The sequence below is a fragment of the Seriola dumerili genome, unplaced genomic scaffold (assembly GCF_002260705.1).
Source record: "Seriola dumerili isolate Sdu_G_001 unplaced genomic scaffold, Sdu_1.0 BDQW01000191.1, whole genome shotgun sequence".
In the NCBI taxonomy this organism is placed as follows: Eukaryota; Metazoa; Chordata; class Actinopteri; order Carangiformes; family Carangidae; genus Seriola; species Seriola dumerili.
The window spans coordinates 9,422,527-9,438,323 of record NW_019174446.1 but is presented as its reverse complement, the minus strand read 5'-3'; the positions used below and the strand labels follow the sequence as shown (position 1 = coordinate 9,438,323).

The 15,797-nt window shown below is 38.8% G+C and overlaps 1 protein-coding gene across 1 annotated transcript; it reads right to left on the bottom strand.

The window, feature by feature from the left end:
* Positions 1 to 1,562: 1,562 nt before the first annotated feature.
* LOC111227755 (secretagogin-like) lies at positions 1,563 to 15,741 on the bottom strand. The gene is made up of 11 exons (XM_022753452.1): positions 15,570 to 15,741; positions 15,091 to 15,161; positions 11,816 to 11,908; positions 8,294 to 8,383; positions 7,476 to 7,532; positions 6,930 to 7,007; positions 4,740 to 4,795; positions 4,261 to 4,306; positions 4,071 to 4,130; positions 2,577 to 2,645; positions 1,563 to 2,143 (listed from the first exon to the last, which is right to left on the bottom strand). The coding sequence occupies exons 1-11, from the start codon at positions 15,637 to 15,639 to the stop codon at positions 2,015 to 2,017; spliced, it is 819 nt and encodes a 272-aa protein (XP_022609173.1). The 5' UTR covers positions 15,640 to 15,741; the 3' UTR covers positions 1,563 to 2,014.
* Between the last annotated feature and the right edge of the window lie 56 nt (positions 15,742 to 15,797).

The following is a 15,797-nucleotide window of genomic DNA, read 5'->3' as shown; positions in this document are numbered from 1 at the left end:
TACAAGGAAATTAAAGTAACATAGTCCAGATTCAGTTTGTTATTCATCTAAAATGGAGCTTCATTCAATAGGAAATATAAAAGAATCATAAAACAGTAAAACTTGATTCTCTACAGATTAGAAAACATGTTTGCCTTCATAGGGTCAGTGACAGCAGCTCATTTCTTCACACAGATAATAGAAACTGTTGGAAAATAATTATTATTTCTGCGTCCATTAGAGTGCTTTGTTTCTTTTATTATCAGTTAGTATTTCAGTGAAATTCCCTGCTACTGCACCACAATGACTGTTAAACATCCAGTGTAACGGAAGCCTGTGGCAAAGTGATGAGGAAAGCTTTCAGCCTAAATGGAAACTGTTTGTTTTGCAGCAGCTGTGTGGCAGCCACTCTGTCCACACAAAAACACACAATCATAAGCCCTTGTACTGTACCACACGGCATACACATGCAAACACCCACACAAGTGTATCTTTTTTACCTTATATTATCACACTATCTAACATAGCCTCTTTAATGTCCGCAGCCGTGCTTATCTGTTTACACCCACCCACAAAAACAGAGAAAGAGGCAATATCAAACCACTCACAACGGGTTTGTAAGGACACAAAGGGCAATGAGGCAGAGTAGAGCTTTTAGGTCCGCACCATTAGCTCCTTTTTAGGTTTCCATCTACTTAACCATGTTGGTTTTCACTCTGTCTCCTACTTGACAAACAAAGACTTGCCCTGTCCGCATGTTGCATCTCACAGGAGAAGGGTCACACTGACCTGTGTTACAGTGTATCTGGTGGATATTAAACTGTTCAGTAAAAATGTTGAGGCCTAAGCTAACCTCTACATTTCTAAACCTACATTAGTTTAGACTTGTTTTTTCATTATGAGACATGAAATTAAATATCTTTTTTGATGAATCTATGACAATGTTCAGCCAACAAAATTGTATTATATTATGTTATATGACCTCCATACGAATACTGTTCCTCTCTCCCGCTGACTCATCAGTCTTTAAAAATCCTTGCTGCATTTTTTGCATGTTTGAGGTGTTAGTCATTGTATGAGGAAGGTGAAATTCAAAGAACATGTTCATTGTAATTCATTCTTTGCATCCAACCAAACATCATTTACAGCGTGATGAAAATGAGTGAATGAATGATTTTTGAAGAGGCATTGTGGAGGCTGTCATGTCATCATCATCATGCAATGTTATCAATGAACGTTTTGCAGCTTTTAGGTTTGAATCATTTTAAATTCATACTGTATTTCTGCTCTATAGTTATGGATGATACAGTAAATATCAGGTAATGCAACAGCTGACCAGCATTTGGAATATGTAGATAGTTGTTCATAATCAAGGATTACTTTAAAGATTTTTAAATGATACAATAGTGACTTGTAAAATGAAATTATGTATATTTCTATTATATCATCAGATCAAAATCTTAGTTCCCTCAATGAGTAAACCTAAGTTAATCTAATTAATGAAGGTTTAAATTATACATTTATATAAAAGCTGTTTAATACATTACAGTAGTAAAAACTATGTGAAACATAATCAGCACTTGTCATCATTGTTTTATTTTCTCATAGGCCCTTTATTTTAAAATGACAATAAACGATATCCTGTACTTGGCAGAGAAACATGCAAGTAGCCAAACGTCAGTAATGACCAACATAGTCCAGCTCTATGAATAAAATTCAATATTACAATGAAAAACATTCTGTTTTCAAAAGCTACACTGACATGTTTACTGACTGACAAATCTCACAGCACCAGACAACCATTTTAGCCAAAAAAACATCTAATTTTTTTGGCACTGAAACATGCACAGCTTGAAGTCGTAGTACATAGTGTCCAATTGTTTCTATCATATTCAGGATCAAATAACAATTTATGAATAGTGACCTTAAATAACCTCAGACTGATCTGCATTAAAACAGCATTCTACCATTATTGACTATACAACAAATTCAGAGTGAGTGTTACATAATACATTATAATAACACAGATCTTTAATCAAGGTTTAGGCTTGACTCCCAGACACAGAGAAAGCTCATTTTTCTGGATCTTTCCGTCTTTGTTGACGTCACAGTGACGCAGTAGGACGGCGCGCAGCTTGTCCAGCTCAGGACCCGTCATATTGGGCTGCAGAGGAGAGAGGAGGGACAAGAAGGCATTACACTGTAAAAGTGGTGTTTGTAAGCAGCACTTTTTAGCTTTGGTACAGGGTGTGACATTCAGTGGTGCATCAGTGCGTTGCTATTTTCCTGAAGTGCACTGAAGTTATTTCCTTGACTGTGTCAGTTTGGTATCTAGGTGACTCGCCGTGCACCCGAGTGGGAGCAAATCAAGCGGCACACTGCAACCTTGTTGCCAAAACACGTTTTGATCAGGTGTCCAAATTTATTGTGGTTTAATACTGAGCTGTTGAGAGAAGTAGAGTAGTAGAAGTAGCAGCAAATATACCTCTTAATAGACATATTTTGTGTGCACATCACAACATTTTAGGTAAACAACACTCTGTTAAAAAAGCACAGTCATTAAAAAACACATTTGGAACAACAGCACAGACTCTTACCCTGACCAGCCCCATCATGTCTTTGACAAAGCCGTCCACCTCAGGACCCTCCAACGCTCCTGTCTTACTCTGAACAAGAGCAAAGGGACAGAAAAAGGAAAAGAAAAGGAAAAAGCCAAAGGAAAGAGAAAAAGACAGAGATAATTACTTCCCCGAATTTACATCCCACTCACATTATTATGTCAGTCATTCATTCATTTTCCTCTACTGGGCGTATATCTTAGGGTCATAGTCAGGCCTGAAACACATCCAGTATGTAGTGTGTTCACACTGAATCAAGTGACAAAATTAAGTACACTCAAAGCAGACAGTATGCATATTGTTACGGTATGATTTTTGAATGTGCTGTTGATGCACACTATTCTCCCACAATGCAGTGCACAAGGGAAATGAAGGAGGAGCTTACAGCTCCTGACAAGCTGTTTTTCAGTAATGTACATTTATATGAAATATCCACCTACAGGCTACACACAGAATGATTTGAATGAGAAGTACTGGAGCGCTACTTGACAGTGTCACACAGTGAAGGAAACAGTATGACGCTGCTGTCCCTCCTCCTTACTGCAGATATACCACAACAAAAGGCTTGAATATGCAAGGCCATATGAGATATTTGCCCCCTGCCATGAGACTATGAGACCAACATTTTCACACTCTCCAGGAGTTAAAGATAATGTTCGAAGGCATGCTGTTCAGAAAAAACTTGAAAAAGGTGTCACTTGCGGTGCTGTTAATTTAAAGGCTTGAAACTGTAGCCATGGTGTGAAACATGTGACTGACACTGAGTCACTGGCTATATTTTAATCAGACTGTATTACCACGGTCGAGCAGGATGGATGTGACCTGACAAATTATTGAAAATGTCGTACCGAGTCTCCAATCACAGTCATAGTACAATACTACACCCTAATGATGATATCCATAGAGCACTTCTCTCAAAGTTTCTCTGGAAATGTAAGGTGATAGAGGTAGAAGATTTCAGACAGATTAACTCATGCACATTTGACATTATAGACGAAGTCATACATGTGATTGAACAGGATAAGGGAAGCTTATCAGGGGGTCTTGATATGAATTACTGACTCCTACCTGCCACTGCACTATGAATGATCATCATCCCAGAGAGGGACTTGACAACATAATTGGTGCTTTATTCTATTAAGTTACATTTGAGGAAAGGGAGCTAATTGGATTCGTGTCACTGTTCTGAATCATTTCATGCACATTGCCATACATTATGCAAATTTGAGAGTTTTAATTAATTTGGAATAGGAGTAATGGTTATGCTTGTAGTACAACTGGCCAAGTGCAACCTACTCTGGAATTAGCAACAGGATGATCATATTTAGGTTTTTCCTAAAACCAAACTACCCACTTTCCACATTCTCACAAATTTTCATGCAGGAACAGGAACAACAAGAGTCATTTGCTTAGATATGATAACATTATGAAATAGCCGTCCTCATCCGTCTCACAGTGCATTACCGTACTTACAACATCATAGTGGTCAAAGATCTTCTCAAAGTCTCTCTTTCTCTCCTCTTTACTGCAGGCCTTGAAAACAGAAGGGAGGACTTGTTAGAAATTAGATAAAAATAGATAGAAGATAACTTATTAACCTGTTGCAACATAATTTGCCCTAATTTTTTAATCTGAAAAAGAACAAGATAAACAATGATCTTACATCCATCTGGAACTGGAGCAGGAAATTCTCTTCTAAAGCCAAGATCCTTATTGAGAGAGACATACATACTTTACAAGGAGTGTCTGAGCTATCGAAGAGAAAAATATTCCTTGTGGTAGTTGTCACCTTCTTTAAATGAACAGGGGCGGGGATTGTTCAGCCATGTTCTCGTGTACATTTCTTTAAAAATTCTATGCAGGTTGGTGCATTGACTCCTAACAGCCAGAGTTTAATAATGTGGTTCTACCGTAATACTGAATAGTGGCACAAGATAGTTGATTGATAATTTTTTGAGATGGTAGCATTTGGCAATTAGCTCTTGTATGTCTGTCCAAACATTTGACAACAGACACATAAAGATGGTTTCATGGCAACACTTGCGTTGTGTAATACATAACCAATACAATCCTAGGCTACAGACATTTTAACATTGCAGGGACTTCTAAGAATAGCTCTTCGTTCTGCTCTTTGAAAAATACCTGGCAAGGTCGTTCAAATCCAAACGGCCATCCTTGTTTTTGTCAAAGATTTTCATCTGCAAGAAAAGGAGGCTGTATTAAGAAGCATGAAAATAACTAGCCACTGTGAATCTGTCTGTCTATGCAGTTGCTACTTTCCTCACACCACCTGTGCCTCTAAAGCCAACTCATCTGTCTTTGACCCTGAATCAATCTCCTCTAAATTGAAATCTATAAAATAGTAGGACTGTGCTGTCTGAGGCTAGGAGTTTCCACAGATGTAAGTCAGGGAGACAGTTAATTAGATATATTGCCTGTGTTATTCTGCCTTTTGACAACTGCAGCATCACACACGATCTCCAGAACGTAATATCACAAGTGAGAAATCCTTCTGAACAGTTGTTGGTTTTCTTATCAAGAAAAATGGTCTAATTTTGCTGTTTCTTGGCAGAATAGTATATTGCAGCAACTTAAATCCTTTCAGCCTTCTGAAGCTTTTATTTGTGAAAATAAAAATGTCAAAAGTTAAGTTTTGAGGACAGCTGTTGCATATGTTTTTTCCATTTCATTTAGTGTAACTACAGTAGGCTAACTAGCATTTGCAAGCTACCCGAAAACTGCAGGATGTGACTGTTTAAACCAGCTCCACACGACCACTTCAGACAGTAAGTGAAACAGAATCTCTTGTCCACAGTTATTATACAGTGTCCAATCACTCACACACTAAGTTAAGACAAGAAAAGGTTTAGCATAAACTTATCTCTACATATGGACTGATGCCAAGTCAGAGCACCATGACAACCATCTGAACACACCTTGGTTAAAGCGCTACCTCAGTTTTGAAGTAAAGTGGTGGCAGATGTTCGTATACCAACATACACTATATGGACAAATGTATTGGGCCACCTACATGAGCCTTTATGACATCCCATTCTAAATCCATAGGCATTGATATGGAGTTGGTCCCCCCTTTGCAGCTATAACAGCTTCCACTCTTTTGGGAAGGCTTTCTACAAGATTTTGGAGTGTCTGTGGGAATTTTTGCCCATTCATCCAGAAGAGCATTTGTTAGATCAGACACTGATGTTGGATGAGAGGGCCTGGCTCACAGTCTCCGTTCTAGTTCATCCCAAAGGTGTTCGATGGGGTTGAGGTCAGGGCTCTGTGCGGGCCAGTCAAGTTCTTCCACACCAAACTCACCCAACCATGCCTTTATGGACCTTGCTTTGTTCACTGGGGCACAGTCATGCTGGAACAGAAAAGTGCCTTCCCCAAACTGTTCCCACAAAGTTGGAAGCATAGAATTGTCCAAAATGTCTTGGTAAGCTGGAGCATTAAGATTTCCCTAAACTGGAACTAAGGGGCCCAGGCCAACCGCTGAGAAAAACAACCCCACAGCATTATCCCTCCTCCACCAAACTTTACACTTGGCACAATGCAGTCAGGCAGGTAACGTTCTCCTGGCATTCACCTAAAACCCAGACTCGTCTATCAGACTGCCAGATAGAGAAGCGTGATTCGTCACTCCACAGAACTCGTTTCCACTGCTCCAGAATCCAGTGGCGGTGTGCTTTAACCCGCTCTATCCGACGTGTGGGATTGTGTTTGGTGATGTAAGGCTTGTGTGCAGCTGCTCGGCTATGGAAACCCCTGCCATGAAGCTCCCGGTGCACAGTTTTTGTGCTGATGTTAATGCCAGAGGAGGCTTGGAACTGTGCAGTTATTGAGTCAGCAGAACGTTGGCGCCTCTTGGCGCCTGTGCACCTCAGCACTCGCTGACCCCGCTCTGTAACTTTACGTGGTCTGCCACTTCATGGCTGAGTTGCTGTGGTTCCTAAACGCTTCCTCTTTGCAATAATACCACTCACAGTTGCTCGTGGAATATCTAGGAGGGAAGAAATTTCACGAACTGACTTGTTGCAACGGCTCAAATTTAGTGAGCTCTTTACGACCTATTCTTTCACAAATGTTTATAGAGAAGACTGCGTGGCTAGGTGTTTGATTTTATACACCTGTGGCAATGGGACTGAATGAAACACCTGAATTCAATGATTAAAAGGTGTGACCCAATACTTTTGGCCATATAGTGTACATTGGAGTCCAAAAGTCTGATTTCACTTTCCCATTCAAGTGAATTAGGAAGTGGTCTGAGACTATGGCATAGTCTCAGAATGTGGAGAATAAGTGTGTGTGAGTGAATTGTATTGCTACCATTGTGTCAGTGTACTCCTCCAGCTTGTCAGACGACACTTCCTTGTGGTCCTGCTGGAACAGGTCTTTCAGGAAAGCCTAAAGAAAAATAGATTATTTTATAATCAAAACAGTTAAATCCAGTGGGGGATAGATTATATGTTACAAGGGTACTTCATTTGTGCAGATTATGTAGTGAGAAAGAGCTGGTTCCAAAATAAGAGGATTTTTGTTCAAAATCATGAAATTACTCCCCAGTAGTATTTATTTTAACATCTTCATGTCAACAAAGGAATCTGTCCTGCTAGTGTTTTCTTTCCAAATCAACCACTGGCTAAATATCAAAAATATAGCAAAAAAACTTTATTATTAGAAGAAAAGGGTGTCGTCAGAAGCTGAAAAAGAACAAACATCTCAATTTATGACAGAACATGAAATAGTGGCCAAAGGCTGCAGTCATTCTCTGTTGGTGCCACGAATGCTGACTGTTCCTTGAATAGAAAAGAGGTGCGTAATTGGTTCTGTGGTTTGAGGGTGTGGGTTCTTTGTCCATGTCGACAACCTCACCTTGAGCTCCTGAGCTGATATGTAGCCACTGCAGTCAAGATCGTACTTCCTCCATATCTGCAGTGGGCAGAAGAGGGCAAGTCAGCAAATGGTTACATATGTAATGTGATGTAACAGAAGTGCAGCTAACTTAATATGAAACAGTAAAATCATTATAGCCACTGGAGTGATTTTCTTTTGGTGACATGAGTTCACAGGTGAATTATCAAGTTAATTATGATGCAGATATAATCGAGCTCTTCAGATGAATCATTTTATAATTTATTGTTTTGAGGTTGTTGGAAGACTTCCTCATACTTTGCTTGCGTGCCACGCCAAGCCACTGGCACATTCTGTTTTCTGCTCTGCTGGCCTGTTGCTGGTTGATCTGGTTTTAGGCAGGGAAATGTTGGAAAGTGTTGCACATGACCTGTCATTATCATTTTCTTTGCAATAATCTATTCTACCTTCCATTATATCAGCCCGAAACTGAACAACAGCTGATATACAGCTGAAATTCTTAGATGCTTTTTAGCTTGAAAATATACTAAACTGGTGCTTTGGTTTATATCTTGATACTTGTCATGTATGGACACTGGAAAATTGACAAATTTAAGTTCCAACTTACAATAACACTACAAGAACACCAGGGAATCCTGGAAGACATCTTTATCTGGTGGTGACATGTGGCAACAGTACCCAATTAAACTATGATCATCACAACACACGGTATATGTTGGACCACTGGTCAACTAGGACACCTCTGTTTTGGTGATTTTGATGCTGTTGTATAATCAGTTTTGTTAGTTCTACCTTTCATCAAGATATTGTGATCTTACCTTCATGAAGTCGACACTGTTGTCCAGGGGAGCTTCTCTACGGAAAATTAACAGGAAGTTCTCATCTTCAGGGAGGATCATATGGGCCAGCTGGAAGACAGGAAAGGGGGCAGAGGTCAGACCAGAGAGCAGTGATTGGATGTTGATGTTCTGTGAGGCTTTCCCTCCACAGTACCTAAGTCTTACCCATTTTATTCTTGGAGAGAATAACAGTCACCACCAAGTTTACAGGATACAAACAGTCTTGAAATCTTGATCAGATAAGGAGTCAATTTTATCAACTATTTTCTACAGAAGAAATGAATCTGATTAAACTCTCAACAATGAGGTCCTTGAATTATCCTGAGAAACTAAGATGCTGAGACTTTGCTATTGAATTTTACAAATACAGTTTTGTAGTAAGGTGGCAGGTGAAGCCTCAGATAGAGTGTAGACTGTGAGTATTAGGACACTTGGACTGTTTTTGTTCTTCAGGCTTTGTGCTTCAGCACATTCAGTTTGAAATGAAGTAATGGATAATACATTAAAGTGCCAAGTCGCAGCCTTGGCCTTCTGTCTTTGAGAGTCATGAAGCTTTTTCTTGATAGCTGACAAGGAAACATGTACGCCTACATCCTGGAGAGTGTTCTTGACTTGCTGTGCAGTCATAAGAGTTTTTCTTGTCCATGCAAATTTCCTCTTTGACAGATTTTTAGTTTTTGTAGTCTCATTATTAGCTTCTTCCCTTGCACAGTTACCTTTTTACTCCTCATATTGACAGGTAACTCCACCTTAAACTAATTTGAAACTCTTAATAAACTCCGAGCCACGTGTGAACTCTTTTGTGCATGAACTAAGTTTGAAACAACACACTGCTGTCCAAGAAACATTAAGCAGCCAAGTGTCCAATTACTTTGAACCCTTGCAATGTGGACACTGTTTGTTAAAAGTGTTTTCTGTATGTTAATGTAAACCTAGTCAAATTCACGCTCGGACTTGGCATTTTATTTCAAATTGACTGTTCTGAAGTACAGAGCCTGAAGAAGAAAAAATGCGTCCAAATGCTGGACTGTATCTGAAAACCTCTACAAACTGGAATACAATCTGCATGTACAGGGAATACATGTTTTACTGTCATTCAGATGAACCATCCCTACACCGGCTCCTCCTGGCTCCTGTCCAATTCATGTCGCCCTCTTGTAGTCTGTCCTTCTTTAACGATATCAGCCCTCCATTAGCAGATTAAACTGGACACTATCATCATTCTAATTAAAATACAGGATGGTACTGCAGCCATTTTGTTCACAAAGCTTACAGCTCAGAGAACAAGCGCAATGCACCAACAGTGCTGCCAAATACAGACGAGCCAGACATTCAGAGATAAAATGCTGATAACACACACAAGTCATGCCATTGCTAAATGTCTTGGTAAAAGCATTAATAAGAAGTAGAGCTAACCCATTATCTAATCATCTGTTGATATGTTTTTGATACTTGTGTATTTGAAAAAATGCTGAAAATTGGTGAAACATTTCCATTAAATTGCCTAGAGTACGATATCTGTAGATTGCTTCTTTTGTTACAGCAACAGTCCAAAACCCAAAAATATTCATCCACAATGAGAAAAGCAGCAAAGAGTACTTGCAGTATACTTTAAATAGCCTATACACAGTAAACAGTGTCCTCATATATATTGTCACATTTCATGTTTGATCGTAAGCGAACACTGAGTCTAACAGATCGGTCTTATGATATCTGGAATTCATACAGCTATCACACAGGAAACTGTGGCTTTTTGCATTGCTAACTTCCCTTTGTCAGCCATAGAGCAGAAGCAACAGCATATGGGGAAATAGCATGAAAAAATTACAAAAACCTGGTCAGTAGAAACATATTTACCATATATATAGTAAGCAGGTGTCAGTTTTTTTAGGTTCACCGGTAATACAAGAATCCTGCAATAAACTGTTTTAGAGAGGTGTTGAACTTTATGCTTATTTTGAAGGGTGTAACTTGTGGTGGTGCTGAACTGTATTTCATTACACAGAGAAGAGTTCCTGAAGTATTAGACTGCATTAGGTTTTGCAAAGTGTATCTAATAAACTGGTAACTGAGTGTATATTCACTACATGAACCTAAATTCTTACTCTTTGCAGTAGGGATGCACTGACCTAATTCACTGGGTCAGTATCAGGGCTGTTACTGTCCTAAATAAGTGGATCAGACATTAACCATAAATGACTGAGCAACACTAAACACAGTTTTGAATTTAGTGTTTCTGCTCTCAGCTACATTCATCTAGTCAGGATGGATAACCACCTAAATTTGTAGCATACCCAGCAGTCCCTAGCCTCATGTGACTTTACATAAAAGTGTTACTTTACAGAAAAATGATTTCAAATGAGTTCCAACTGGTGATGTATACATATTTTAAATTTGGGAAAGGCACTAGTATTAATTTATTGGATTTGTTTGCTTGGTATTTACTCTGGGTTGAGGTGCCAGAATTGGTACTAGGAGAGAAAAGGAGCTAAAAAGAGCTTTGACCACACTGTTTCTGCATCACCCTCAGTAAATCAGTGTCTTCAAATGGCCACTTACTGCATACATGTATTGATTTTTGTACAGCTTTATGAGAAAAAGCCAAACCTTTGTGGCCTGTGGGTGCAATGCATTAACGGATTGGCCTAATAAATGGGCATACGTTTCTTTTTCTTTCAGAATAAAGTAAATGCACTTTGCTCTGATGAAGCACTGCTGCTGTGCCAGGAGCTGCATCAATTACACTGAGTGGAGACTGAGAAGGCGGTGTCATCATAATATGTTTAAAATAAAATAAATTTCTGGGAAACAGCCACGGCCTGTTAAGTTGTCAGTCAGGTTTGATTTAATTAAATGAATTGGCTCAATCAAAAAGTCATTCGAGTATCAACCTTCATCAATAAAGAGCAATTTGTCTCATTTAGAAAAATTGTTGTGCCATTCAGATTAGATTTTATTTACACTTATTTACATACTGCGCACTGTTAGGTATTCGATTTTGATAAATGGTTTGAGTGCCCCTCCTCTGACTCTCTTCACTGCAAGAGGATGGCTTAAAGTGACCCTCAGCAGTCCAGGAAATGAGCTTCTGTTCTTCTTGAATATGGTACAAGCTGTATTATTGTCATAGATACATGAGATGAATAAAAGATGAAGAGGAAGCAGAGGGAGGGGTGGTAGATAAAGAGAGGGGGGTGGGTAGAATAGAGGAGTCTGAGAGAGAGAGGGAGAGAGGAGATGGAGAAGAGGACGACAATCCTGAATAAAGAGGAAGTTAGTGGGAGAAGATAAAAGGTTTTCATTTTGTAGAGAGTGACAGAGAAAAAGAGAGAGGTGGTGTTGTGAGGGAGTTTTAATGTTTTATTTATAACAAAAGTCCACACTCTCTAATTAATGAAGAAAGAAGAATAATTAGTGCTTCACCTTTACTCACTATGGAGTACCAAAAGTTTATTAAGGAAATGATGGTCAAGTGAATGGGATACAGAAACTGTATTTTACCTCCTGAATCTGTAGTTTCCCGTCAGCTGTGACATCATAGGCGGACATAAACCTCTGCTTCAGTCTCTGAACTCGTTCTTCAGTCACTTTCTCCTGTCGAGACACAATAGGTTAAAATGCAGCATTGATTTTTTTCTTTTTTACCCAAAGCCACCATTACAAATCCACTGGACACAGATATAGTGATGATGACAGAGTATGGGATGGGACAAAATGAAGTGGGCTATGTAGTAAAGTGTAGATTAAAACAAAATTGAAAACAAATTGTTGTATCACACTGATGTCTTTAAATCGAGCATATAATGTATTTGAAAATCATAGAAAATAATGACGTTAGATGACAGATACTTCACTGGCTGAGTCACGCTTATTTTAAGCAATGTCACCATGGATACTTCTTTGACCTGTACCTGCCATTCTCCTCTCAAGGTTTGCTTTCTCAACCGCTGGCAAAATTTTCTTAAAGCATTTTTGTAGTTGACTCTGCTTGTGCTTGGCCTTCTCAGTCTTTCTAATATACAGAACAGAAACTATGATGGTGTACACCTCAAACGTTTGCAACCAAGAGTGGTCATCTAGGAAGAGAGGAGAGATTTCTATTGCCCAGTGTCATGGTCCTGTTTTTTATTTTATTTTTTTTTTTTCAGCAAGCATTTCACTGCAAATGCTTCAGTGAAATATGACTATCTAATCTGAAATTTAACTTCCTCAGTTTTTGCCACTGTTCTGTAGATAACGAATAGTCAGGAACTACTTTTACTCACGAAACGTAATGCATTTAAGGATATGGAAAACATATTGTAGCAGTTTATAACCAAAGATAAATTGAGCTACAAACGCTGCAAAAATACAGTCTGATAGCATGCTTATCTGAGTTAAGAATCACATTTTTCTCTAACAGAGCTCAGACAAAAGCTTGAAGCAACTGAAGGCAACAATATATTTAGCTCTTCAAGTTATTTTAAAATGCATTTAGCAGCTAATCTAATAGTGTCTCGTTGCAAACCATACTGTAACTATAGAAACCTGTTGATCTATGATGCTGCTGTGTGAATCATCATTTTACATGGTGCAGAGCACACAGTCTGCAGACTACAAGGTGCCAGGCCCTCACTCATTACAGACGGACAAGTATTTGTCTTCAGCCTCAACTTTCTGTCAGGCAGTCCTGTTGGCACCTGCAATCTGCTGTTGCTAGGCAGAGCTTTTTTAAGTACACACATTAATGTTTGACTTCATGTACACTGCTGAACTGAAATGCTGTATTAATTGAAAAAGCATGTTTCCCCACTCCATAAGGAACTCATGTATTCTCTAGGTTTTACTGATACATCAAACTAACAGTGTATCACCCCAAAATTCATTAAATAGCTTTTGACTAACTGATTTAATTGTGGGAAGAAAATGCGTAATCACCAGATATGATGCACTGCAGGAAATAAAACCACAAATAGATAGACAAACACCACGTGGTTCATGTTACCCAATGCTTCAGCAGCTTAATAGGAAAAAACAGAATGAGTGTGCAGTGTTGTAGCTCAAGAGAAATAGACCAAACAGAACTCATCCTGGGGGCATTAATGAAAGAGCAAACATTAGAGAGACAAAGTGACCTGTGGTTGGTGGTCTGTTTGTTTGAGTACAACCTCATTAGTATCCAAGGGAGTCCAGTCTCTCACACGCACAAGATGTTGCACTAATAGGTGTACTGTATACTCGTTTGGTTTTCCATTATAACTGGTCAGGGAAAGGGCTCAGTCTGTCAGGTTCACAGCATTTAACATTGCTCAGTAAAAAAAAATGAGTCTTTAGCACATGTTCACGCAAAAACACACACAAATACAGAGCTCCCCTAGGTCAACTTGTAACCAAGTCTAGGGCTTTTCCTTTGACAGGGACCAGAGCTATATAATTGTGTTTTGTCTAACATCCTTACAGTCACCCCACCCATCCAGATAACTGCATAGAGGTTCAGCTGCCCACACAGCAGAGACCATAAGTGCTGCAAAGTCTGTGCCCAAAAGCAATTGTATTTCGTAAAAGCTGATTTAAGCTTTAATTTTGACAAATTGTTTCCCACAAACCCTTCAATCTAAACATGAGAAATTTAATTATCATTGTGTAGCGAACTTTAGTGATTTTAATGGCAAATTTCAAAATAAACATCTGCCTGTACTTGTAGACCATGTCACATGCAATATAATAAATAAAAAAATTAACTAAGATATATACAGCCCAGACCAGGTCGTTCAAATCAGGATTGAAATAACTGTATTGGAGATGTAGCCCTTTTAACACATAGTGTACAATCATAATTTTTGATATTTTGTGGAAAAACCCTTTGCATTCAGGGACATCCAACATCCATGGACGTCAGCAGACGCTTTGTATCTTCCCTCCCAGGCATTCACTGCAGCCACATGCAGCTCTTATATGTTGTGTGGTCTCTTTGCCTTTAGTCTGGTCGTCAGCACTTGCTGATTTATGAAACCTTCATTTTATTTATGAGGGCATGAAATGGCGATTTCACTGTGTTTTCACCCTCCAGACAAAAATAAGTCAGGTCTAGCTTAAAAACCTGCACATTTACACTTGGATTTGATTAATAAATTGACTAATTGAAAAATCCAAATGGGCTATTACACTGTTTTATCCTCATCTAGACCACATCAGAGCAGGTGTAGATCAAAAACCACCTCAGTTAGCCTAACCCTAACCCTGAAGAAGATTAACAGGGAGAGAAATATTTACAACATAGTTTTTCATTTCTTTTCTATTTGTGACTAGGTCTTTCATCAAGACCTGGTCTATTATTGTCTGGATTGATCAAACCATGAAATTGCCTTTTTTGCATTTTAAAATAAAGTAAAGGCTTCATAAATCTGAAAGTGGGTTTTAACAGAGTTAAGTCTTTGAGAAGGATGTTGACCACAGTTCTTCCTATATTGATGTGAACCTACTCAAATTAAAACTTGGCACTGAAATGCAGTGTCCATGAACTGAAGCTCAGAGCCTGTGTAACTGTGCAAATACTTAGTCTGGACTTATATTTGGAAAACAGCAATGTTTAGTCATATAACCTCCTCTAGTAATGTTATTGTGGGTGCCATATAGATCGACAGATGTGTCTCATGCATTTGCCATTATCAGATGAAAATGATGTGCTAGTGGTTTTGTGCCTGTTCAGATGACATGCACTGCATCGGACTGTATTGAGCTGCTGTTAGTTTTCTTCACTAGATCTGGATAAATTCGTCCAAATAAAGCTTACTTACCTGTGGACCCAGCCTCTTCATCATGTGACAGAAAAAGTCATCAAGCTCTTTGCCCTCAATGTAGCCATTATCTGTCCGAATAAAAAAAAAACAAGTTGTGCAAGTCGCTGGGTTGTAAATGAAGGGAAGCAAGTTGGCATTTTCTTCAAAATTCAAATACTGCGAACTCTCAATGAAGTGACTAAGATAATTTATTACTCGTTTCATGTGACACAGGACTTTACTGTCTCCGGAGACAGAAACAGTCATGTTCTGATTTTTTTTTTTGTAATAAGAATATTTAACATGATACTCAGAACAGAAATTAGTTGCTACAACCAAAACTCAGATATTTGTCATAACAAATAGTCCTTTTCTCCCTAATGCCTAGTAACAGTGGAAATAAAATTAAATACATTAAAAAGTACTGTGCTGCCTGTCTGAATATATTAATATGTACAATGGACAAAAAATATGACCGTGTCTTTAACTGTCCTTACCATCTGCATCGAAGTGTTGCCAGATTTCCAGGAAACCAGCTGCATCCAGGTTATCAAATGCAGTGTCCATTTTAATAAAGAAACGCAAAGCAAGCTGTCAACTTTTAAGCATAAAAACAATGAAGACTGAGGTGACAAACTGTGTTGTTGCACTGTTCAGTAGCCTGCTTTGTTTGACATATGCTCTTTCTGACTTAGTAAAAACCACACCTCCTCTGAGAGAGAGCG

Coding starts and splice junctions, on each gene's coding strand:
- LOC111227755 (XM_022753452.1), bottom strand. CDS start 15,639: ATGGACACTGCATTTGATAACCTGGATGCAGCTGGTTTCCTGGAAATC. Junction 11,909..15,090: donor TGAAGAGGCTGGGTCCACAG/GTAAGTAAGCTT, acceptor GTGTCTCGACAG/GAGAAAGTGACTGAAGAACG. Junction 4,131..4,260: donor TGCTCCAGTTCCAGATGGAT/GTAAGATCATTG, acceptor TCTGTTTTCAAG/GCCTGCAGTAAAGAGGAGAG.